General features: G+C 48.1%; 1 protein-coding gene across 1 annotated transcript in view; it reads right to left on the bottom strand.

The window, feature by feature from the left end:
* Positions 1-26,754, bottom strand: part of LOC309569846 (protein regulator of cytokinesis 1-like) — a 93,045-nt gene that overhangs the window by 48,259 nt on the left and 18,032 nt on the right. Inside the window, exons 3-5 of the mRNA XM_082275843.1 lie at positions 12,826-12,948; positions 12,511-12,744; positions 12,168-12,338 (exon numbers count right to left, since the gene is read on the bottom strand). Coding sequence (XP_082131969.1) covers positions 12,168-12,338; positions 12,511-12,744; positions 12,826-12,948 — 528 coding nt within the window. The remainder of the gene's footprint in view (positions 1-12,167; positions 12,339-12,510; positions 12,745-12,825; positions 12,949-26,754) is intronic.

Here is a 26,754-nt window from a genome sequence, read left to right as displayed (position 1 = left end):
TATTGACGTGTAACTCCACTTTTGTTAAGAAAAAAAAATTCCCCTCTGGGTGAACTATGTACATAACAAGGATTTTAACAAACTTTGTTGCAGATTCCTACCTCTTGTTATTCTGAAGAAATCATGGTTTGTTCCTCTGTGCTGAGTTGGGTCAAATGGGAGTGGTTTCATAATTATGGCAGCTGCAGGGCTCTAATGAGGGAAGTTGCTGGGCCTGGATCCCTTTAGACGCTTTCCTATTGCGAGCATCTCACCAAAAATGACATTTTTGTTCCACGGGATGCCTGAAATCTGACTTGTATTTCATGCAGACTTCTGGGAAAATCAGGGAGCCAACCACACAAGCAGGAAAACGGAATTTTTGTAAAATCTTACCTGTAAAATTCCTTTCTCTGAGTCCTCCGACAGTCGCCGCCTCTTCATATTCGTCACATATGGGGTATTAGACTTTGCTCCGAAGGAGTAGCTAGGCAACAGAATATGTTAACATTAAAGCTTTTAACATATCCCACCCTCAAGGGGTGGTCCCCTCAGTCAATACCCTCCTACTTCCTGCAACCATATCTCAGTTTTAGTGGAATAGCAGTAGAGTATACAACCAAACCCCAAAAGAGGGGCGGGGGCGGCGACTGTCGGAGGACTCAGAGAAAGGAATTTTACAGGTAAGATTTTACAAAAATTCAGTTTTCTCTTACGTCCTCCGACAGTCGCCGCCTCTTCATATTCGTCACATATGGGGACGTCCCAAAGCAGTGCAAACATGAGGGGTGGGAAACGCATCCGCGCCGAAAGGCAACGCAGTCTCCGCATCAAAGAAAGGAACCTTACCAAGGGAAGGAACCCAGCTGGGCAACAGGAAAAAAACAACAGGTGCTCAACAGGAGCAACAACCCAGGAAAAGACAAATAACCAGGGGATAAAAAAACTTATCCCAACAGCCAGTGGTCCCCATAAGGGACCCTAGGGAATCGCCGCACTAAGAACCTTGCGGCCAAAGGAAGCATCCGCCGATGCCTGAACATCTACTTTGTAGAATTTTGTGAAAGTGTGCACGGTCGACCAAGTCGCCGCCCTACACACCTGGGCTATAGAAGCCCCATGACGACAGGCCCAAGACGTGCTCAGAGATCTAGTAGAGTGCGCCTTCACAGGCACAGGGGGAACCTTCCCCTGCAAAGCATAGGCCGTTCAATGGTCTGCCTGATCCATTTGGCGATGGTAGAGGCCGACGCCGCCATGCCCTTCCGAGGACCCTCTGGAAGAACAAACAAGGAATCCGTCTTTCGAAAAGACTCAGTCGATTTAAGGTAAACCCTTATCGCCCGAACAACATCCAAAGAATGTAATCTCACCTCCTTTGGATGTGTAGGCTTCGCGCACAGCGAAGGCAAGACAATATCCTCATTAAAATGGAATTCCGAAACTCGTTTCGGAAGAAAAGAAGGATTAGGTCGCAAGACCACCTTATCCAAATGAACAACCAGATACGGAGACTTGCAGGACAAAGCTGCCAGCTCCGACACTCTGCGAGCCGAAGTGATCGCAACCAAAAAGGCGACCTTTTTGGACAACATAGACAACGAGATCTCCCTGATCTGTTCAAAAGGAGCACGTTGCAACACAGATAGAACGAGATTCAAGTCCCAAGGGGGCAGAGGATCCCTCCTAGGGGGAACCAGATGCCGCACACCCTGAACAAAAGTGCCAACCAAGGAGTTGGAGGCCACGGGACGTTGAAACAGAACGGCCAGCGCAGACACCTGACCCTTTATCGTAGCCAGCGCCAAACGCTGATCGACACCCGTTTGAAGGAAGGACAGCACTCGGGAAACCGAGTACGTGCGGGGAGAAAATCCCCTGGACTCACACCAAGCAAAATAGGCCTTCCAAGTACGGTAATAAACCTTCCCCGAAGAAGACTTCCTCGCGTTGATCAAGGTATGAACGACCTCTGGGGAGAGACCCTTCTCCCTCAGGACCTCGGTCTCAACAGCCAGGCCGTCAAAGCCAGCGACTGTAAAGCAGGATGGTATATTGGACCTTGAGACAGGAGATCGTCTCGAAGAGGCAGACGCCACGGGGCGTCGACCGCCAGATTCACGAGGTCTGCGTACCAGGACCGGCGAGGCCAGTCCGGTGCCACAAGAATCACCGTGCTGCGTTCCGAGTGTAACCTGCGAAGGAACCTGGACAGCAACTGAATCGGTGGAAACGCGTACATCAGCCTGTACTGATGCCACGGGGCCACTAACGCGTCCGACGCGTCTGCCCGAGGGTCGCGCGTCCTTGCCACGAACCTTCTCACCTTGTTGTTGAGACGAGACGCGAACAGGTCCACATCTGGAAGACCCCACTTCGCGCACAACATCTGGAAGACAGCCGGGTGGAGAGACCATTCCCCCTGATCCAGGGTCTGGCGACTCAGATAGTCCGCCTGCCAGTTCTCCACCCCCGGAATGTGAACCGCCATTATCGCCGGGACATGAGCCTCGGCCCAAGACAGAATGTCGGCCACTTCTCGAGCCGCTCGGGCACTCCTGGTGCCCCCTTGGTGGTTGATGTAGGCCACCGCCGCGGCATTGTCCGTCTGCACCCGAACCGGGCAGCCCTGCAGCCGGTCCGTCCAGCGATGAAGACAGAGATTTATCGCACGCAATTCCAGAATGTTGATCGGAAGGGAAGACTCCCCCTCCGACCAAGTCCCCTGGGCGGACAGAACGCCCAGAACACCACCCCAGCCCGACAGGCTGGCATCCGTGGTGATTACCGTCCACGAGATAGGACGAAACGACTTGCCCCCGGACACCATAGAGGACTGGAGCCACCACAGAAGGTCTCTTCTGGTGCGATGACTCAACGAGATTTGAAGATCCAGAGATTGAGGTCGCCCGTCCCACATGGACAGGATCTCCGCTTGGAGACCCCGCGTGTGAAACTGGGCCGGAACGTCCCTGAGGGACCTGACTTCCTCCCGAAGAGTTCTGAGTTTGTCTTCCGGCAGGAAGACCTTCGCCTGTACCGAGTCCAGAATCATTCCCAGGTAGGGAAGACAAACCGACGGACTCATCGTCGACTTTGGAAAATTTATCGTCCAACCAAACTCCTGCAGAGTTTGCATCGTGACAGACAGGTCCTCCTCCAGACCCTGGCTGGTCGCAGACCGAACCAGAATGTCGTCCAGATACCCCAGGACAGAAATGCCCTGGGCCCTCAACAATGCCAGAAGCGGTGCAAGCACCTTGGTGAAGACCCGCGGAGCCGAGGCGAGACCAAAAGGCAACGCCACGAACTGGTAGTGATCCTCCGCAATGGCAAATCGAAGGTACCTCTGGTGACCCTCGAAAATGGGGATGTGAAGATATGCATCCTTCAAATCGATGGAGGCCATGAATTCCCCCGGAACCAGGGCAGCCACCACTGATCGCAGGGATTCCATGCGGAACTTGCGAACCCGCACAGAGCGGTTCAGAGCCTTCAAGTCCAGAATTGGACGAACCTTGCCCTCCTTTCTGGGCACGGCGAACAGATTGGAATAAAACCCCCGAAATCTGTCCCGATGAGGCACCGGAACTACCACTCCCCGAGCCCTCAGGTCCCGCACCGCCAGGTGCAGGTCCCGTAAACGCTCTGGAGACAGTTGAAGATTTGAGGGAAAAAATCTGCTCGCCAGCCGAGAGAGAAACTCGATCTTGTAACCAGATCGAACGATCTCCTGAACCCATCTGTCCCGCACACGGGCCAACCAGGGCTGAAGAAAACCGAGCAAGCGTCCCCCCACCCCAAAACTGGGTGAGGGCGCCCCTTCAGGCCGCACTGTTATGGGCTGCGGATCCGGATTGACCGGACTTCTGTTTTCCAGACCAGGGCTTCTTCTGAGAGCCTTGACCTTTGAACGGTTTGCCCTTGTAGTGCGACCGAAAGGCACGAAAGGACCCCTGAGGGGGCCGAAAATTAGCATGCCTCTTCCCAGAAGCCCCCTTAGCCTTGGGGAAATGGGGCAAGAGAGTGCTCTTACCTCCGGTGATCCCCTTAATAAACACATCCAAGGACTCCCCAAAAAGGCGAGACCCATCATAAGGCAGATTGGCTAAGGTCTTACGTGAAGACTGGTCCACCGACCAACATTTCAACCAAACCAGGCGGCGAGACAACACCGCCACGCTGTGCACACGTGCAGCCAACGGAACTAGGTCCAGGTCCGCATCACACAGATACATGACATCCTGGTGGATTTGATCCACCATATCCAGGGTCGCCGGCGAGGCCGAATCGGCCACTAGGACGCGCCTAAGCATCTGCGTCCAACTTGCGACAGCCTGGGCCGCCATGAGAGAAGCAAACAGAGCCTTAAGCATAGAACCCGTAACAGAATAAGTATGACGGGCAAGAGACTCCAATCTCCTATCCGTGGCATCACGGAACACAGGGGAATCCTCTGCAGGAATCGCAGTGGATTTGTTTAAAACCGCAATTGCGTGATCCACTGGGGGAGGCACACACCACCTTTCATCAGTGGAAGGCGAGAAAGGATAACGCAGCTTGAACCTACTTGGTACAGCAAAAGGTTTGCGCAGATTGCGCCATTGTTCCTTAACAGCGCGCTGAAAATCATCATTGCAGGGAAAAACCTGCGGCGTCCTGCGTTTTCTCTGCGTCCCATAAGCCGCCAAGGCAGCGGGGGGACACACTTCATCCTGCAAACGCAGCGTTTGCTTTATGGAAGCAATCAATTCATCCATGATTGCAAGCTCTTCAGGCGAGCCAGGGGGAGAATTATCAACCCCTTCAACTTCAGCCTCCACCTCGGACCCCACTAGATCCAGGGAGGAGCGGGACCCCGATAAGGAGGCCCCCGCCATAACAGCCCCATCACCTTCACCCTCCGAATCAGAGGAAAGAGCAACTCTGGGCCTTTTAGTAGATTGAGCAGCCACCAGCATCTGCACCTGAGCAGCAAGGCCAGCCACAATAGTGGCTAAATCCCCCCCTGGGGGGGAAACAGCGGTCCCCTGGCTTTCCACCAAGGCGGTAGGAAATTTGCCCTCCTGAGAATCCATTGCCCCTATAACAAATGCCGGATAATAAAGGGTTAACTGCCCCTTTAATCAAGCGCGGCGAGCGCAGCCCACCGCACCACACACAAGCACAGTGAGACCCCCACAGGGAATAATAAACTTAACACAGGCAATGGATAGCAAGAACAGAAGGATAAAACCTGAGGAGACCCTCGCCGCTGCTGCTGCCTCGATCGGTGTTCCTGGAGAAGAGGAAGTGATGCTGCCAGGGCGCTCTATGAAAGGCTACAAGAAAATGGCCGCCATGCATGTAGAACATGGGGCCGGAGCGAGTGTAGGCAAAATGGCGCCGTTTGGCGCCGAAACCGCCGCTCCACAGTACAGTAATGCACACATGTCATCCATGTATTAAAACACATGTCAGATCGCCGCAGCGATCGCTGTATAATGCCCAAACATGCCACAAAACATGCCCCACAGCACACAGCTTCTCACACTGACAAGGCTGACACACACAGTGTCACACAGCTCCCCCCCCCCCCCCTTGCAGCCCACAGCATGCAGCCGAGAGATAGGGAGACAAACAGTGTGAATAGAGGCAGGTTACACAGTCCCAGACTGACACCCCCCCAGACAGACAGGTCCCCACATAAATACACTTACCTCACAGTGGCGTGGGGGACCCGCACAGGCGAACAAGCCGCTGCACATGAGGCAGGGAGAGTCGCATACAAGACGCACAGAATGGGGGTTAAGAAACCGCACAGCGTCCAGTGAGGTAGCCACCTCACCAATCATCCCTGCACCGAACAGGGATGGGTCGTTCACTGTGCCAGGAGCGTTACCTGGCTGAACGCTCAATGGCAGGCTGGGAAGCCACTGACCCACGACCTGCGACCAGGGGGATCAGCCCGAGACCCAGCCCGCATGATCCTCTTCATCCGAAGAACTAACGCTGACAAAAAGAACAGCTAAGTAAAGGTAGAGAGAAAACTCAAAACCAAAAATCAAAAAAGAAGAAAGAGTCTGGGGCAGAAAGCCCCAGCACAGAGAGAGCCAGCCACTCCTGACAAGCTAGACATTAAAACTGAGATATGGTTGCAGGAAGTAGGAGGGTATTGACTGAGGGGACCACCCCTTGAGGGTGGGATATGTTAAAAGCTTTAATGTTAACATATTCTGTTGCCTAGCTACTGCTTCGGAGCAAAGTCTAATACCCCATATGTGACGAATATGAAGAGGCGGCGACTGTCGGAGGACGTAAGAGAAATGATGTTTCTAGGGGGGTGGTCAGTACACATTCTGTGTACAGAACAGCTCCAGGTAGCCATATTGCAATGCATTTTCAGAAAATTACAACAGCCGCAGATTGAAAAAGGAAAAGGTAATTTTTAAATAACACTGAATTACAATAGGATTTGTGTCACAATTGTATACGCTATATTGTTTTTTTCTTCATTTGCCATTTTTTCCCCCCACAAAAGTGGAGTTACCCTTTAGAAGGTTGTAAATTATCCTCCTCTTTCCTTTAGTGTCCTACAACCTTACCAGGTTTCAAGCAGAGGGAATGCCTCTGGTATGCCTGAAAGTAAGGGACTGAATTTTCTGACACCTGAGGTTTCTGCAGCCAGAACTCCTGGCCCCTCCATGTCCCTGGGAAAAGAAGGTCTGAAATAAAAGTGATACATGTGTAACTAATATCACAAACATAGAAGATCATACATTGTGCGTTACTGACACACAGCACCAGAAAACCGATGTAGACAAAAAGGACACAAGCATAGACAGCAACGTTGTGCATCTCTGACGTGCAGCTTGATAGACCAACCTAGAAAAGACAACAAACTTCAATGTTGTGTATTTTAAAAGTGCAATAAGCTAGGGCTATATAATATAAATAGGAAGACACAAACCGTCTTCACAGTTGAGTATTCAGATGCGCAGCCAAATGTAAAAACAGAAAAGAAACAAACAGCCATGCTGTGTATTTTTGAAGTGTAGTAAGATCAGCAATATAACCAACATAAAGACAGAAGGGACACAAACTTCAGTGCTGTGTATTGCTGATGCCAGACAAGGTACAGTCATAACCAAAATTAACAGAAAAGCTACAAATTTCAAGTTTGTGCATTTCTGATAAGCCACAAGGTATTATATCAGAAAGACACTAAAACTTCCCATGTTGTGCATTTCTGATTGTCAACAAGGTACAGTCATAAAAGAAAAACTAACAATGTCATGTTGAGCGTTTCTAATTAGCAACAAGGTATAGACATACGACACAAAGACACTGCCAACGTCATATTTGATTAGGAACAGGGTACAGTCATAAGATCAACAAAAAGTCGCTAACTAAACTTCAATGCTGTGCATTTTTTTTTTCTTTAACATAAATGTTACTAACAAAATGTAAAAGTTGTGCAACTTAATAAGTAACAGGGTACTCATACCAGAAATGTCACTAGCCATCTTTAATGTTGTGCATTTCTAAATCGTAACATGGTATAGCCATGTAATAAAATTTAAAAGTTGTGCACCTTGATTAGTAAAAAAAACTGTAGTCCTAACAGAAATGTCACTAGCAATCCTAAATGTTGCACATTTCTGAATAGTAACATGGTACAGCCATGTAACAGAAATGTTACCAACAAAATTTTAAAGTTGTGCAGTTTGATTAGTAACAATGTAGTCCTAACAGAAATGACACTAGCAACCTTTGTGCGTTTCTGATTTAGCAGCCCGGGTACAGCCATATGACCAACAGACGTTACTAACAAAATGTAAATGTTGTGCATTTTGATTAGTAACAGAGTAGGTACCCAACAGCAATGTTGTGCGTTTCCGATTTAGCAGCCTGGGTACAGCTATGTAAACAGAAATGTTACTAACAACTTCAATGTTGTGCATTTCTAATGTACAGAAAAATAAGGTATAATAGAAAGACACACACAACTTTCAATGTGGTGTATTTCTAGTAAGCAAAAGAGTCACATAGTCAAAATAAACAGAAAAGACACAAAATAAGCTTCAATGTTGTGTATTTCTGATCCTCAACAAGGCAAATCAACCAAGAAAAAAAGACAGAACTTAGTGTTGTGTATTTCTGATGAGCAGCAAAACACCCAGAATAGATTAAAAAAAAAAAAAAAAAGGCCACATTGTGTGTTTCTGATACGCATCCAGACAAGACAAAGTAAGAGTCATGGTGAATTCAATTAAGAAACAGCCAGCAGAGGGCAAAATCTATCAAAGGCATAGTTTGGACTCTAGATACTAAACCTTCATCCACCAGAGCAGAACTAAGGTAGTTCCAAATGTAGCACTGCCTCCTTGAGGACTACTGGGATGTGCACCTTGGGATCCCCCTGGGTTACAGTTAGCAACTGAAGCATACACAATTTAACTCTTCTCTTCCTGGCTCAGTCAATAAACAGTCTAGGGGTTGTAGTAGTTTTTTTTGTTTTTATTTTAACTAGGGATAGGAAAGGGAAGAGTGGGATACTCCAGAATTGAACTATTTACAAAAGATTAGGACTCCTGTTTGTAGATGCAGCCAAGCTGCAGATTCACCTCGCCACTAGATTAATTTTAGGATCAAGTCTTTGAGTAGATGACTTGATTGAGAAACTAACTTCAGGGTACTCGCCTAGCACCCCCTTTCACTCCACCAGTTGACACCATTCCTCTGACTATACTACTTGGGGTGGCCCCCTCTCAGGTCAGGCCCTTAGACACGATCCCCTGTACTCACGATACTGTTTTTCCATGGTGTCCAGTGTCTCAACCCCTCCAGTTAGTTCTCCTGTACCTCTGGGTTTAGCTCCTTCCTTCTGGTCCCCAGGCCGACTGCCTGTGACCACATGCCACCTGCTACAGAGGAGGCAGCCGCCACCCTCCTTCTGGGACTCTGCTCACCAGCCAAAAATCCTGAAGCACATGTGCTCCTGGCTTTTATACCACACCCCAGAATGCACCAAGACAACCAGTCTGTGCCAATCACTGAGGCTGTATCAAAACCTGTGCACCCATTGGCCTGGTTTCTGTCACTGTCCAATATGCCTCCCTAATGGACCAGTCTGAAACACTACCTAGACCAGATGAATCACACACTGAGCACCATGAGCAGACCCAACTCACAGACCCTGCTCTGTTAAGCAGAAAGCAATATAGAATTAGCCTGCTGCTCCTCTGATAGGCAGACAGAGCCAAAAACTATACTCTCTCTAGCACCTACCTAGGAGGGTGCTACACAAATAATGGAAGTCTAAGGTGGGTGCATACACCACAGAACTAATAGCTATTTACCTATCATTGCATAAGTATGAGTAGGTGTAGTTAGCCCACAGCTCCCAGTATCTAAGATCTTAATGAGCACAGACCTGGAGATCAATTAAGTCAGCCTCAGGAAGAGGTGGACACGATCTTAGCTTGGAGGCAGACACCTGAAGGTCTTAACAAGCAAACATTAAATACAGGTTAGTATATGTAGCTCTTGAATAGAGGTTTGCACCCAGAAAACCCTCAATCAGGGTTGCAGAAAAACCTTATGTTTCTAGTTCCTCAAGGGGTGGGCAAATAACTCTTACACACCAACTGATCTAGCAGCCATGTAAGGAGGAAATAGGTTGGAGCTTGTTAAGATGTTACACATAGCAAGCAACCCCATAAGAAGAAAATGTTCCCCAAAAAGGTACCCCCCCCTTACTGTGTCTCTCCACCATATGTGGAAAAACTTGGGAGGCAGGCTTTAAAGAGCAAGAAGATTCTAAGGCCCCTTTCACACGAGCGATCCGATCAGATCCGCCTGTCAGTTTTTTTAGGTGTATCGGATCCCCCATGCATCCCTATGGGGCAGCGGATGTCAGTGGTGACATGTCCGCTGACACGCGCTGCCATTCGCATCCGATCCGTGAAATCCGGGCGGATGGAAACCCTATTTTCCATCCGTCCAGAGGATCGGATGAGAGCGGACAGGCGGTCCGCTCTCATCAGATTCCCCCATAGATATGCATGGGGCTCTGACACCTCCCTCCCCGCTCACAGAGCGGAGAGGGAGAGTCACCTTCCTGCTCAGCGGGGATCTGTGTTTACGATCCCCAGCTGAGCAGCACGGATCCGCCTACGGAGGCGGACCATGTGAAAGAGCCCTAAATGAACCATCTTGGAGATATGTGCCAGAAACATAGCAGCTGGCCCAATATATTCAGATTATCTGGTGCGCACTACTGACCAGGGAAAAATCTGTGGTATTACTCTTGGAATCTCCAGGTTCCTGCAGACCACCTTACATCCCTTTTGATTAACCCTTTAGGGATGTCCAACTTGTTTAGTGGCAGAAATAGCCTGAAAGACTCTTTGTGTCTAACAGGTGTCACCCCTTCACTAGATTCACCCTTATTGATGTACAATAGGGTTTATAGTGAGAGACTGGCAACAATGTTGCAATAACCACAGCATTTTCTGAGTTAAAAGGAAGCTGTGGACATTGGTCTAGCTGAAGCTTCTGGGTTATTTTTTCCCAGGCCTAAGGGAAAGGATAGTAGCAACATCATTAAGGAAGGGAGTACTATGTCTAAGCCCAAGAAGCCACCTGGGCTGCTATAAGGGATAATGCTGCTAAGCTACCAAGGCAAAAGGAAGTACTCACCAGTTTTTTTCCTCTTTACCACAGCCACAGGGCTTGCTTTACTATCTTCAAGGTCACATGAGGATAGCAGCCAAACTCACCCCCTGCCAAGTTGCTGTCCCAACTGGGGAGCTGAAAAGTTAGGCTGTGTGCTTCACGCTGCAGTAGCAGCATACACACACACCTTCTGGTATCTTACCTTTTTTTGAAAGGGGGTCGGGGGTAGCAGGCAGCCTTTCTCCTCTTCTGATGTCCCACTAAGGCATTCATGCCATTTTCTGAACTCACTTCAGAAAAGGCCCTTACCTGGCCCCGATTTTCTGTTGCCTGCAGCCAAACTGTGCCTTCTTTCCAGCCTCCTCCTCCATGAGGTGGGTCCAGATGGAGTTTACCCTCTTAGCAGCTTTCTGACTCTTGGTAGCTGAAGAGCATGTTACTTTCCAGCCACTATGCGGGTCCGGCGTCTCCTCTGGGCCTTACAGACACTACCGGGTCACGCTGTGTGTGCTCGGCCTCTTCCCTGTTCAGACGGGAAGCTCCCCTCATCGCAGCTGATATGCGGCCGACCATTCACAGCATGGTGCCCATTGTTTGCAGGGGAGTACAGGAGGAGACCCGAGCTGCTGAGTGGGGCAACAAGCAGAGGGACCACCACGCTGTGTCCGACTTGCCTGTGCCACAAGAGGCGACCTGTGAGAAGCTCAAAAGGCGTGTAGGTAAAGTGCGGACCTCACCGGCGATCCTGAACCTGCCTCACAGGAGTACCATCTGACTCTCTAGGTCTTCTGGTCAGAGAAAAAATAAATGTTTCGCTGTGGGAGAAACAATCAATACTGAGGGACAAGGGGAAGGGTGGGGCCTTTTAATAGCTGTGAACTGATTGTGTTTCCTGTAGGGTGGAGGCTCTCATCTCTCATGTGTTGCCATCCTGGAAGGTAAAGGGAGAAATATACATTTTTAAATCTTAAAATCCTTAGAGCTGGCCTCACCTTGCAGTTACCTCCTATTAGATTCAAATGAGGCTGTATTTAAAGCATCTCTAAAGTACAGGTAAGTCTGTGGAAAGAGACTACACAGACTTGGCCAATGCAGGAGATTTTGGGCCCAAGCATGCAAGCAAGGAAAGAGGTTGCCACCGTTCTAGAGAAGTAAGCAAGCACACGTGCGATTGTGTGCGGGAAGTTCTACATTAGGTTAGTGGGATATAAAAACGGTAGCCAAGAGGTTTTCTTTTTAATAAACAAGTAGCTTTAGGTTTATATTTTACTAACCGTTCAGATTTGCATTTTTAAGCTAAAACTATACTTGTTAGACAAAATAGGCAGAAACAGGGGTGAGGTCTTCTACTAGACCAGTGATGGCAAACGTTGGCACCCCAGATGTTTTGGAACCACATTTCCCATGCTAATCATGCACTCTGCAGTGTAGTTGAGCATCATGGGAAATGTAGCTCCAAAACATCTGGGGTGCCAAAATTCCTCATCACTGTACTAGACATCTATCTACTGCACCTTTAAGGGACTTACCTGTTCTTTTAAAACCCGAAGAGCTTTAATATTCTGTGGTGTGAGAAAAAAAGCCTCTTCATCCTCACAGATGGCATCCCGCTCTAGGGAATTTTCAGGCTGTCGCCCTATTTCATCTAAACACTGTCGGATTTCTGCTCGAAGTGATGAAAAAGCCTCAAGGCGTTTTTTCTAACGTAAAAAGATAAGACTTTCCTGTATATCATATTTCATTGATACATGAAAAAAAAATAGAACAGTTCACACAGTCCATTGGCTGATACATATTACAAACATATCAAAATGTAAAGTTACATAAAACCATATTCCCTATTGTCAAAATGTAATCTATATGTCATTTTACCTTTTCTTCAGACTGAACCCTAATGTGTTCTTTGAGCTCTTCTAGCTGTTGATGACTTGGTATGGTCCCTGATGGTATATAATATGGAGTAACACAAAGATCAGAACATAGTTCTTGGTCTTCTTTTTGTAGAAGCCTCAGTTCCTCAAGACGTTCATTCTTGTGTTTCATAAGAAGCTCTAATCTCACTCTTAGATCTCTCTCAATCTGAAGAATAGTCATACATTCATCCACCTGAAAAATGACCAAAAATGAATGTAATAAAGAGAAAAAAAAAAATCCCAAGTTCGTAGAGTGTCAATATCTATTTCTCACCTTGTACTCCTCTAATGATAACTCATAGCACAGAGTCTTTAATTCCTTTTTGCACAGGTGAATACTTTTTTCAATCCTATCTTTCATTTCCATTTCTTCTGTGATCATGCGATTAAACAATTCCTAAAGAAAAGGCACAAAAAAAGAAAAAAAACACCACATTAGCACTAAGGCATACACAGGATACATTTCTCACTATTAAGCTTGGTTTACACCTACAGGTGCTACCAAGTGCTGGCTTATTTTTGCACATAACATATAGGGCAGCCCATTAATTTCAAAGTGCTGCCCTACATGAGAAACATGGGAAAAAAGTATGCAATCTTTTCAAAAAATGTGCTACACTGAACTGCATGGTGCTGTGGCACCATGTAGTTTGGTGCATGCGAGGAAAAAAAAAAAAAAACAACACGAGCATTTGCAAATGCCTGAGGCTGCCATTAATGATTAATGGCACTGACAAACATCTGGTAAACTGCAGCAACTTTCTGTGCGTGTTGGAAAAGCATGCGATTTTAGCGAATATTCCCAACACGCAAATGGTCTGAACCTTGCCTTTAGCAATAGTAAACTTTAGTTAGGACCCATACTGTACTAGCAGTTAAACACAAGTGAAAATCAAAGTGGAATTGAACCCAAAAAAGGTTACTAAGTGACCGGAAATATTAAGATGTGCTAGGTTATAGTCAACATTTAGAAATATTACTTGCGCCAAATCACCTGAAATATATATATATATATATATATATATATATATATATATATATATATATATATATATACACACACACACCCTTTGTCTTGATCATCCCCTGAAAAGCAGGAGTGCATTTCCTGGTGAGAGAACATGCCTAGCTTTGTCTGTGCCTACAGTGTCATAGCTGCATTTATGCAGTGTGAGATCTAAAGTAGTAGTGCATCAGAATGAAAATTCTGGTACCCAAACCGAAAATTCAGGATGCACTTTGCACCAAAAAAAATAAATATAATTATTATATACAATTGTATTACATTACATTTTGTCATTAATATCAATTTAAATGACTATACAGGCAGTCCCCGGGTTACAAACATCCGACTTACAAACGACTCCTACTTACAAACAGAGGTAGACAACAGGAAGTGAGGAGAAATCTACCCCTAGGAAGAGAAATTCACTCCTGTAAGGGTTTTCATGGGAAAAAGGTGTCTCCACTGAAGCTTTATCACTAATCCTTGTTTCCACAACAACCCAAAACTTTCAAAATCCAGTTGTCATAGATAGGGACAGAAAGTGAGGTGAAAACTTCTGAACTGGGGCACAGACAGCAAAACAAATAATACAGGGGTCGTAACCCTTCCCTATGCTATCCAAAAAACTTAAAAATTATTCTTTTGGCTGGGGCTACACCTTAAAATTGTACCTGTTCTGACTTACAAACAAATTCGACTTAAGAACAAAACTATAGTCCCTAACTTGTTCGTAACCCGGGGACCGCCTGTAACCCTATTTTCGGCTGAAAATTATTGGCGGCCAATATATCGGTGCATCCCTAATCTAAAGCACTGCTACCTCTGCTAGCAGGGTTCATATACATTTTCACCAATAAAATTCCATGACTATTCCATGACTTCACATAAAGATTCAGGACCTAATGTTTCATGAAATGTCTATGTATACATGTTAAATAAGAAAATCTATGTCACACCCAGCATATTTTTACTAATATAAATGACAAGCTTTGTAGTGTACAGTGGAATATGAAATATTTATTTAAATAACGCTTGCACAGTAACAACGTTTCATAACGTAAACCCTGAGAATCGCTTAGAAATGGATTAACGTAATCCACAGGAGATATAACAATCAAGGTGAAGCAACTAAAAAATAGGTGTCCAGCAAAACTGTTCTGAACTTAAAGTGCCATGAATTGACCAGATAACAGTCTTTAAGCCTCGGTTCACACTAGGGCGACCTGGTCGCCTCACAGGTCGCCTCCCATAGGGAAGCTGTGGACCCGTTCTAATAGGAGCGACACAAGCCGCTCCGAGCTAGAAAAAGGGTACGGAGGTTCTTTGGGGCGACCAGGAGGCGACCGCCATAGACTTCAATGTTATGAAGTCCGTGGCGGCCACTCCGAGGTCGCGGCACGCTGCTCGCACCGCGATCTCGGAGGTCCCCCCGGGAAGTAGCGTCGCGGTAGTGTGAACCGGCGCTAACATGTTAACTTAACCACTTGCCTACAGTGCACTTTCACCCCCTTCCTGCCCAGACCGATTTTCAGCTTTCAGCGCTCTCACGCTTTGACTGAGAATTACTCAGTCATGCAACACTGTACCCATACAAAAATTGTGTCCTTTTTTTCACACAAATAGAGCTTTCTTTTGATGGTATTTGATCAATACTGGGTTTTTTATTTTTTGTGCTATAAATAAAAAAAGACTGAAAATATTGTGAAAAAAAAACGCATTTTTCTTTGTTTCTGTCATAAAATTTTGCAAATTAGTCATTTTTCTTCACAAATTTTGGCCAAAATTTATACTGCTACTTATCTTTGGTAAAAATAACCCAAGTAAGTGTATATTATTTGGTCTTTGTGAAAGTTATAGAGTCCACAAGCTATGGTGCGAATCATTGAAAATTGATCACACCTGATGTACTGAAGGCCTATCTCATTTCTTGAGACACTAAAAAGTCAGGAAAGTACAAATACCCCCCAAATGACCCCTTTTTGGAAAGTAGACATTCCAAAGTATTTAATAAGGGGCATGGTGAGTTTTTTGAAGTTGTAATTTTTTCCCACAATGCTTTGCAAAATGAAGATTTTTTTTTTTTTTTTTACAAATTGCCGTATTAACAGGTTATTTCTCTCACACAGCACATGTATACTTGCAACTACACCCCAAAACACATTCTACTACTCCTCCTGAGTATGGCGATACCACGTGTGACTTTTTCACAGCCTGGCCACATACAGAGGCCTAACATCCAAGTAGCACCGTCCGGCATTCTAGGAGCATAAATTACACATATAATTTCCTGACAACCTATCGCACTTTTGAAGGCCCTGGAGCACCAGGAAAATGGAAACCCCCATAAAATGACCCCATTTTGGAAAGCAAACAGCCCAACGTATAATTTTTGAGGCATAATGAGTCTTTTGAATATGTCATTTTTTTCCACAAGTTTTTGGAAAATGTGGAAAGAAAATGAAAACACATTTTTTTTTACACAAAGCTGTCCATTTATGCAATATTTCTAACACATAGCATGTACATAGCAAAAATTGCACCCCAAAATACATTCTGCTACTCCTCCTGAGTATGGCGATACCACATGTGTAACACTTTTTCACAGCCTGGCCACATACATAGGCCTAACATCCAAGTAGCGCTTTACACAAAGTTGTCCATTTATCCACTTTAAGACTGGGCCTATTTTTGACACTTGGTGTCTACAAGCTAAAATCATTTTTTTTTGCTAGAAAACTACTTGGAACCCCCAAACATTATATATATTTTTTTAGCAGAGACCCTAGAGAATAAAATGGAAATTGTTGCAATATTTTTTATCACACCATATTTGCGCAGCAGTCTTCCAAATGCGATTTTTTTGAAAAAAAATTCACTTTTTCGAACTAAAAAATAAGAAAACAGTAAATTTAGCCCAATTTTTTTCCATAATGTGAAAGATAATGTTACGCCGAGTAATTAGATACCCAACATGTCATGCTTCAAAATTGTGCATGCTCACAGAATGGCGCCAAACATTGGTACTTAAAAATCCCCATAGGCAACATTTTAAAAATTTCTGCAGGTTACTAGCTTAGAGTTACAGAGGAGGTCTAGGGCTCAAATTATTGCTCTCGCTCTAACGATCGCGGCGATATCTCACATGTATGGTTTGAACACCGTTTACATATGTGGGCGGGACTTGCGTTTGCTTCTGCGCACGAGCTAACGGGGACAGGGCGCTTTAATTTTTTTTTCCTATTTATTTTATTTATTATTTTTTTATTTTTACACAGTTTAAAAAAAAAAATGTTTTGATCATTTTTATTCCTATTACAAGGAATGTAAACATCCCTTGTAATAGAAATAGGCATGACAGGTCCTCTTTATTGTGAGATCTGGGGTCAAAAAGACCTCACACCTCACAACTACACTAAAAAAGAAAAAAAAAAAAAAATTGTAAAGAGGAAAAAAAAGAAAAAAGAAAAAAAAAAAGCGGCCCTTTAAACCGGTTGCTAGGCAACGTCTTTTGACATAGCTCCGGTATTCCAAGAACATAGAGTCGAGTGAGGGCCATCTTGCCCTCACTCGACTTCCTGTCTGAGGATCCGGGACCGGATAGTTTTCCCCGCTGCCAGCGGGTCCGGTAAGCTGGGAAAACGTCTGGGACGCGGCAGGAGGGGGGCACCTCTTCCCCTGCACCGTAAGGGTAATTCCGCGGCGAATCCGCCACTGGGACCACCCTTATCTGAAAGCCGTCCGCCCGCCGTTTCAAAAAATACCAGGGTTATGGGGGCTATCTGCTGCCATAACCGCAGTATTTAGCTTTTAATGGCCGACGCATATAGTCGTTAGGCGGTCAGTAAGTGATTGCATGTATATGGCAAACAGGTGACGATGACTGATGGGGGTGACAGGTGACGATGACTGATGGGGGTGACAGGTGACGATGACTGATGGGGGTGACAGGTGACGATGACTGATGGGGGTGACAGGTGACGATGACTGATGGGGGTGACAGGTGACGATGACTGATGGGGGTGACAGGTGACGATGACTGATGGGGGTGACAGGTGACGATGACTGATGGGGGTGACAGGTGACGATGACTGATGGGGGTGACAGGTGACGATGACTGATGGGGGTGACAGGTGACGATGACTGATGGGGGTGACAGGTGACGATGACTGATGGGGTGACAGGTGACGATGATTGATGAGGTGACAAGTGACGATGATTGATGGGGTGACAGATGACAATCACCGACGGGGTGACATGTGACGATGATTGATGGGGTGACAGGTGACGATGATTGATGGGGTGACAGGTGACGATGATTGATGGGGTGACAGGCGACGGGCGATGGTGCACGGCGGTACTGATGGCAGTCTCTGGTGACCGGTGAACTTTAGGCTATGTCCACATGTGAGCGTAGCGATCATGGGCAGAATCACTGCGATTCCGCCCGCGATCCAGAAATCATTGCAAATGGCGGGACTCCTGTGATTTGCAATAGCACCCCAAATGCTGTGCGATGTTGCTGCGATTTCCACCTGCCGAATCGAGGTAACATCACGCAAACAACGCATGACGCCCCAAAGAAGCTCTTGTACCTTTTTTGGGCGCCATGCGATGTTTGCGCGATGTTACCGCGATTCGGCAGGCGGAAATGGCGTCAACATCGCACAGCATTTGGGGTGCTATTGCAAAAAACTGGCAACGCACAGGCGTCCCGCAATTTGCAATGATTTCCGGAAGTAGTAAGGAACACATGTGAACGTTATGGGTGTCAATTTCTGGGCGCTGATGAGGTGACTGTTGGGTGACAGGTTATATTGGGGGGGGGGCTGAGGACTGTGTGGGGACAAGTTTATCAGTGTGATTTTACTTTTGCAGGTTCACAGAGCAGTAACTCACTATTTCTAGCTCCTCTCCCCTCATACTGGAAGCTGTATGAGGGGAGAAGAGCTAGTAACAGTGAGTTACTGCTCTTTGTTTACATTTTGTGATCGGCTGTGAATGGATTCACAGCCGATGACATAGTAAACAGTCACTGTCAGTGACTGTTTACTACTGCCGGTGACAGCTGTGTTCCTACGGAACACAGTGCCACCGACAACATGACCGCGCTGCGCGCTCCCGATCGCGCATGCGCGGTCATCTCCCGGGCGCCTCCATTGTGATCGGCTGTGTCATTGGAACACAGCCGATCACGTGGGAAACAGCCACGCCCATTGGCTGTTTCCCCCCTGCCGGTGACGGGGGGTGGGGGGATCGCGCGCCTGCCCTGTATCCTGGGATCACGTCATATGACGTCTTCCCAGGATAATGGTCAATTGACGGCGGGCGGGCGGCAAGTAGTTAAACATTGCCAAAAAACAGTCAACACCATTTAATTTTTCATTTCTGAAAGCTTCTCATCAATCTGTTTTACAATTTTCAGCAGAGAATCTCTCTTTTCTTTTGCAGTACGGCGGAAACTGTTGGATTTGCTGATAAAGGTCAGATTGCCTGAAGATTCAGCCTTTTCAGCATATTCATCCGCTGATTTCTCGAGAGCACAAATGTCCGCCTCCATCCTGGCCCTCTTTTTTTATCAAATCTTCCAGCTCATCTGTGAAATCCTTCCTCTTTAAGTCAACAGCTTGTTCTTTCTTTCTCTTTTCTTCATCCAGGTACCCATGGTACTTCTGCCTGGCTCCTGCAGCTGAAAGGAGCAGCTCCATTGTGATTTCTACCTTGGTTATGCCCCCTACAGATCTGACATGGTCAACAATGAGCCTCTGAGATCTTTCCCTCTGATTCTCAACTATTAATTCTTTGTTGATTGAAAAACCTCTTTCGACGCTTGCCTGACCATGTGATAACACAAGAAGAAGCTTCACCACATTCCACACTCTAGAAAGTGATGGTTTTGTTCCCATTGTCTCATACAGCAGGGTGTCCACTCGAGCAGTTTTGGGGTCAAATTTCCTGAACTTTACCTGAAGATCAGCCAAATCACAAAACTCTCTAAACTCCCTAAGGATATCGTTGCACACTGCCTGATTTACATGTTTAGCCTCAACAAGTATGTGCAACATCCTCCTTCTCATTTGAGTTAAACAGTGTTCCTTACTACTTCCAGCCATGCGTCTCGTGTTGAGCGAACACGGACTGTATTATTCAGGTCTGTACCAGATAATTGGATTTTTGTTACCCGGACACGGACCCGAAAACTTTACTGTATGTTCGGGTTTAAAATCCGTGTTTGGTAATTGTATTTCCCGTTTTGTATGTAATGGTGCGTTTTAATGGCGGGCTTTCAACAGCCAATCAACAAGCGTTTAACTGGTAAGCCATAGAAGCCATCACAGCCATGCCTACTAAGGGCATGGCTGTGATTGGCCAGCTGAAGCATGTGACCCAGGTCTTTATAAGCTAGGGACACAGAGTGCTGTGCGTCAGTCTGTTCTAGTGTAGGGAGAGAGCACACACAACGGTGCTGGCTGCTGCGGATTAGGGACAGACAGGAAAAAAAACATTGTGCCTGAAAAGAATGCAGGGACAGGTCGGAGTGTAGGCAGGGAAAGATATAAAAGCATTTTAGGGACAGGCTGGAGAGTGTAGGCAGGGAGAGATTAGGAGACACAGGACAGAACAATCGTCCGTTAGCGATCTACATAGATTTTGCTGTGTGGGGGGTGGTGCAGTGAACAATCTTTTTGCCCTCACTTGAGCCCACTGAGGAGGAGGAGGAGGGAGAAAAAAAAAAACGGAATTTTTGTAAAATCTTACCGTAAAATTCCTTTCTCTGAGTCCTCCGACAGTCGCCGCCCCTTCCCAAGTCTTCACCAATGGGTATTGACCTTTGCTCCGCAGGAGTAGCTAGGCACAAGATTTGTTAATAACAAAAGCTTTTAGCATAGACACACCCCTAGGTTCTGTCCCCTTAGTCAATACCTCCCTGCACCAGCATTCCCAACTCAGTTTGGTAGCATAGCAGTAAGAGTACACAAAAAAACCCCAAAAGAGGGGCGGGGGGCGGCAACTGTCGGAGGACTCAGAGAAAGGAATTTTACGGTAAGATTTTACAAAAATTCAGTTTTCTCTTACGTCCTCCGACAGTCGCCGCCCCTTCCCAAGTCTTCACCAATGGGATGTCCCAAAGCAGTGTAGACCTGAGGGGTGGGAGACGCAGCCGCAGAAAAAGCAACGCAGTACCCACATCAGAGAAAGGAACCTTACACACAGTAAGAGAACCAACTGGGCAACAGGAAAACGTGCTCAACAGGAGCAACAACCCAGGAAAAAAACAAGTAACCCAGGGGCAAAACACCCCACAGCCAAGGACCCAAAAACAAGGGTCCCTAAGGCACTGCCGCACTGAGAACTTTACGGCCAAAGGAGGCATCGGCTGATGCCTGAACATCCACCTTATAGAACTTTGAGAAGGTGTGAACGGACGACCAAGTCGCCGCCTTACACACCTGGGCCACAGAAGCCTGATGCCGGAAAGCCCAAGACGTACTCAAAGACCTGGCAGAGTGCGCTTTTACAGGGAAGGGAGGAACCCTCCCCCTCAAGGCATAGGCCTGCACAATGGTTTGTCTAATCCATTTGGCGATAGTCGCGGCCGACGCCGCCATGCCCTTCCGAGGTCCCTCAGGAAGGACAAAGAGGGAATCCGCAGGGAGAGGGAGAGCTGCAGGACAAAGCCGCCAGCTCCGACACCCTGCGAGCCGACGTGATCGCCACCAAAAAGGCCACCTTTTTGGACAACAGAGGCAACGAGATCTCCCTGATCTTTTCAAAGGGAGCATTTTGCAATGCGGACAGAACCAGGTTCAAGTCCCATGGAGGCAAAGGCTCCCTCCGTGGAGGGGCCAAATGGCGCACCCCTTGAACAAAGGTGCGGATCAACGAGTTTGACGCCACAGGGCGCTGAAAAAGAACGGCCAGCGCAGAAATCTGGCCCTTAATCGTGGCCAGCGCCAAACGCTGGTCCACTCCAGTTTGGAGGAAAGCCAACACTCTGGACACCAAGTATGAGCGAGGGGAAAACCCCCGGGACTCACACCAGGCAAAGTATGCTTTCCAAGTACGGTAGTAAATCTTTCCCGAAGAGGCTTTTCTAGCCTTGATCAAAGTGGGAATGACCTCAGGGGAGAGACCCCTGTCCTTCAGGACCTGGCTTTCAACAGCCAGGCCGTTAAAGCCAGCGACCGTAAAGCAGGATGGAATATCGGCCCTTGAGACAGAAGGTCTTCTCGAAGCGGCAGGCGCCACGGAGCGTCGACTGCCAGATTGACGAGGTCTGCGTACCAAGACCGGCGAGGCCAGTCCGGTGCCACCAGAATCACTGTGTGCGGTTCCGAGGCTAACCTGCGAAGGAGCCTGGACAGCAGCTGAATCGTTGGAAAGGCATACATCAGACGATACTGATGCCAGGGCGCCACTAACGCGTCCGCCTGAGGATCGCGCGTCCTTGCCACGAACCTTTCCACCTTGTTGTTTAGACGAGACGTGAACAGGTCCACATCTGGGGAACCCCACTTCGCGCACAACATCTGGAAGACATCCGGGTGAAGGGACCATTCTCCCTGGTCCAGGGTCTGGCGACTCAGATAGTCTGCCTGCCAGTTCTCCACCCCCGGAATGTGAACTGCCGTTATCGCCGGGACGTGCGTCTCGGCCCAAGACAGAATGTCGGCCACTTCCCGAGCCGCTCGGGCACTCCTGGTGCCCCCTTGATCGTTGATGTAGGCCACCGCGGTGGCATTGTCCGTCTGGACCCGAACTGGACGGCTCTGAAGCCGTTCCGACCAATGCCGAAGGCAAAGCTTTATAGCTTGCAATTCCAGAATGTTGATCGGAAGGGAGGACTCCTCCTCCGACCAAGTACCCTGGGCGGACAGAACGCCCAGGACACCACCCCAGCCCGACAGGCTGGCATCCATGGTGACTACCATCCACAACAACGGACAGAAAGACTTGCCCCCCGACACCGTCGGGGACTAGAGCCACCACAGAAGACTCTGTCTGGTGCGGTGACTCAACGAGATCCGCAGATCCAAGGACTGCGGACGCCCGTCCCACTTGACCAGAATCTCCGCCTGGAGACCCTGCGTGTGAAACTGGGCAAAGGGAATCGCCTCGAAGGCTGAGACCATCAACCCCAGACATCTCATGCATGTCCGGAGGGACGAGCTTTTTGCTCTTGCAGCATCTGCACCGTGGTGGACACCGTGGTGGACAGGTCGGCCATCAGGCTCTGGCTGGCATTGGACCGTATGAGGAGATCTTCCAGATACCCCAAGACCGCAATGCCCTGTGCCCGCAACAGGGCCAGGACCGGCGCCAGCACCTTGGTAAAAACCCGCGGAGCCGAAGTGAGACCGAAAGGTAACGCCACGAATTGGTAGTGTTCCTCCGCAATGGTGAAACGAAGGTACCGTTGATGACCCTCGAAGATGGGGATGTGTAGGTACGCATCCTTCAGATCGATGGAGGCCATGAACTCCCCCGGACTCAGGGCAGCCACCACTGAGCGCAGGGATTCCATGTGGAACTTGCGAACCCGCACAAAGCGGTTCAGAGCTTTCAAATCCAGAATCGGACGCACCTTGCCCTCCTTTCTGGGCACAGTGAACAGATTGGAGTAAAATCCCCGAAACCTGTCCCGATGAGGCACCGGGACCACCACTCCTTGGGCCCGCAGATCCCGCACCGCCAGATGCAGATCCTGCAAAACGCTCCGGAGACAGCTGAAGATTTGAGGGAAAAAATCTGCCCGCTGGCCGAGAGAGAAATTCGATCTTGTAACCAGATCGAACGATTTCCTGAACCCATCTGTCCTGAATGCGGATCAGCCAAGGTTGGAGGAAACCGCGCAGACGTCCCCCTACCCCAGAAACGGGTGAGGGCGCCCCTTCAGGCGGAACTGGCGTGGGTTGTCGAACCGGACTGGCCGGATTTTTGCTTACCCGCCCACGGCTTCTTCTGGGAGCCCTGGCCCTTGAAGGGCTTGCCCTTGGATTGTGACCGAAGGCACGAAAGGACCCCTGGGAGGGCCTAAACGAGGAATTCCGTTTGCCACGGAAAGATTTGTGCTTGGGATTCTGGGGAGAATACTCTTGCCCCCAATAACACCCTTAATCAGAGTATCCAAAGCCTCGCCAAAAAGGCGAGATCCCACATAGGGAAAATCGGCCGACGTCTTGCGAGAAGATTGGTCCACCGACCAATTCTTCAGCCATATCAGGCGACGGTTGAGCACCGCCACGCCAGACAGGCGTGCAGCCAAAGGAGCTAAATTCAAGTCCGCATCACACAAGTACATGACGCCTTGATGGATTTGATCCACCATGGCCAATGTGGTAGGCGGAGCCGAATCAGCCACCAGGGTGCGCCTGAGCACCTTCGTCCAATCGGCAACCGCCTGGGCCGCCATAACCGAAGCAAAAATAGGTTTCAGCATAGAACCAGCAACCATATAGGCATGACGGGCAAGAGACTCCAACCTCCTGTCCGTAGGGTCCCAGAAAACCGGGGTATCCTCAGAAGGAATCGCAGTAGCTTTGTTTAAAACGGCTACCGCGTGATCCACCTGAGGCGCCACACACCAACGCTCGTCGATGGATGGCGCAAATGGATAAAGCAGTTTAAACTTATTCGGCACTGTAAAGGGCTTCTTTAAATTGCGCCACTGCTCATTAACAGTATGGTGAAATTCAGCAGGGCAGGGAAAAACCTGCGCCGATTTGCGGGTCCTTTGCTTCCCAAAGGAGGACACCCTAGCAGGAGCAGTGGGCTCATCCTCCAGGTGCAACGTATCTTTAATGGAGGCAATCAGCTCATCCATGAGTGCAAGCTCTTCAGGCGAGCCAGGGGGAGAAACATCAACCCCTTCCACCTCCGCCTCCCCCTCAGACCCCATAGGGTCCAGAGATGAGCGAGACCCTGAGAAGGGCACGCCAGCCACAGCAGCCACATCGCCCTCTGAATCAGAGGAAATGGATTACCTGGCCCTTTTTGCGGATCGTTCAGCCATCAGCATATGCACCTGAGACACCAATGATGCCACTACCGTGGCCAGATCAGCCCCCTCGGGGGGTGCAGCAGCCCCCTGGTCCCCCACCAGGGCGGGGGGAAACTTGCTATTCTGAGAATCCATGCCCACAGCAATGAAAGGAAAAAAAGGGTACTGTCCCTTTAACACCACGGCGAGCGCAGCCCACCGTACACTACTGTATGCACCGATCCCGCAGGGATAGAGAACACTGAGCAAGGAATGACAGGACAATGAAGGAAAAATCTGGAGAGAGCACAAACAGGCTGCTGCCACCGATCACTGTCCCAGAGAAAGAGGAAGTGATGCAATAACCGGCTGACTTATATAGCCTATGAAGGCTCCGCAAAAATGGCCGCTCGGCTGAGGGATCGAGGCTACAAGAAAATGGCGCCGACATGTGCTCGAAGGAGCGCAGCCCACCAAAATGGCGGCGATTGGCGCCAAAACACAGCGCTGTACAGGGACAGGGCCGTCTAAAGCATTTCTGCAAAAAAATGGCGGACCGCAACAGCGGCTGCCTCACAAGCATGTCTGCACCCAATCTGCCCCAGATAGAACTCACAGCAGAGCGGGAGGGCCCCCCCTCGCAGCCCACAAGGCATGCAAAACCATACAGGGAGACTGACAGGGAGTCCGCAATTTTTACCCAGACATGGGGGTACACACAGCCACAGACTGAAACCCACACAGATGGTCCCCACACAGAAGGTGCTTACCGTACCGGATGGCGTGGGGAGCCGTCTCAAGTGACAAACCGCTATCAGGATGACAGGGAGTGCCGCAGCCAGGACGCAGTGGACCGAAGCACGAGACCTCAGAATGGCGTCCAGTGAGGTAGCCACCTCACAGGCAGCATCCCTGAAGCGAACAGGGATGGGTCGTTCATGGCGCCAGGGCAAACCATAGCTGAACGCTCGATGGCAGGCTGGGGATCCATCTGGCCCTCAGCCCTGGGATCCAGGGCGGCCAGTCCGAGACCCAGCTCCGCATGATCATCTTCATCCGAAGATCCCTAAACTAAAGCTGACAAAATAACAGCTAGTAAAGAAAGAAAAAATACTTGAAATAAAATCAAAAAAGGGTAGAAGGCTGAGACTGAAGCCCCAGCACAGGAAAGCCTGCTACTCCTAAGCTAGGCAAGATCAAACTGAGTTGGGAATGCTGGTGCAGGGAGGTATTGACTAAGGGGACAGCCCCTAGGGGTGTGTCTATGCTAAAAGCTTTTGTTATTAACAAATCTTGTGCCTAGCTACTCCTGCGGAGCAAAGGTCAATACCCATTGGTTAAGACTTGGGAAGGGGCGGCGACTGTCGGAGGACGTAAGAGAAAAATATTTTTATCAGTCTGTTGTGTGCAGCGTTCAGCTATATTTTACTACAGAGTGCTGTTCTAATCTGCTATTTAAAAATTACAAATTTAAAAAAGGGGAATTTTTTTTTTCCCCCCTTCATAGCCTGCTGCTGACCGTGACATAAAACATAAGACACTGCTGTGTTCACACGTGCTATTGAAAAATCACCAATTTTATATACTTTTTTCTATTCCGCTATTCAATATACACCCTTTTGGGGTGAAAAAAATTACATTGCGGCATAGTCTGTATCGGTACGTGTGAGATACACCTTTTTATATACTTTTTTCTTTTTATATACTTTTTTCTATTCCGCTATTCAATATACACCCTTTTGGGGTGAAAAAAATTAAATTGCGGCATACTTTGCATATTTGACTGTGAGATACACCCGTGGGATACGGTTGTTGTTTTGTTCCGCTAGTCAATAAACACCTTTCTAGGGCAAGATCATAAATTACAGAAATATGAGGAGAACGTCAAATAGGGGCCGTGGCCTGGGTCGTGGTGCTGCTGGTAGAGCTCCTGTTGCAAGGAGAGGACGTGGTCGATCTGTGCCAGCTACACGCACAAGTGAAACACCTTCCTCAAGTGTGAGTAGGCGACAGAACCTGCAGCAGTATTTGGTAGGGCATCATGCGCCTCTACAAGTGTTGAGGCAAGAACAAGTACAGGCGATAGTAGATTGGGTTGCTGACAGTGCCTCCAGTTCCTTCACATTGTCTCCCACCCAGTCTACTGCAGAAAGGTCAGAGTTGGCACCTGCAGCCGATGTCCAACCGTCTTTCACCTTACCCCCTTGCAAATCAGGCAA

This window comes from Pelophylax lessonae (assembly GCF_965119305.1).
Source record: "Pelophylax lessonae genome assembly, chromosome: 1".
NCBI classification, from domain to species: Eukaryota; Metazoa; Chordata; class Amphibia; order Anura; family Ranidae; genus Pelophylax; species Pelophylax lessonae.
This window is presented reverse-complemented; position numbering and strand designations above follow the sequence as displayed.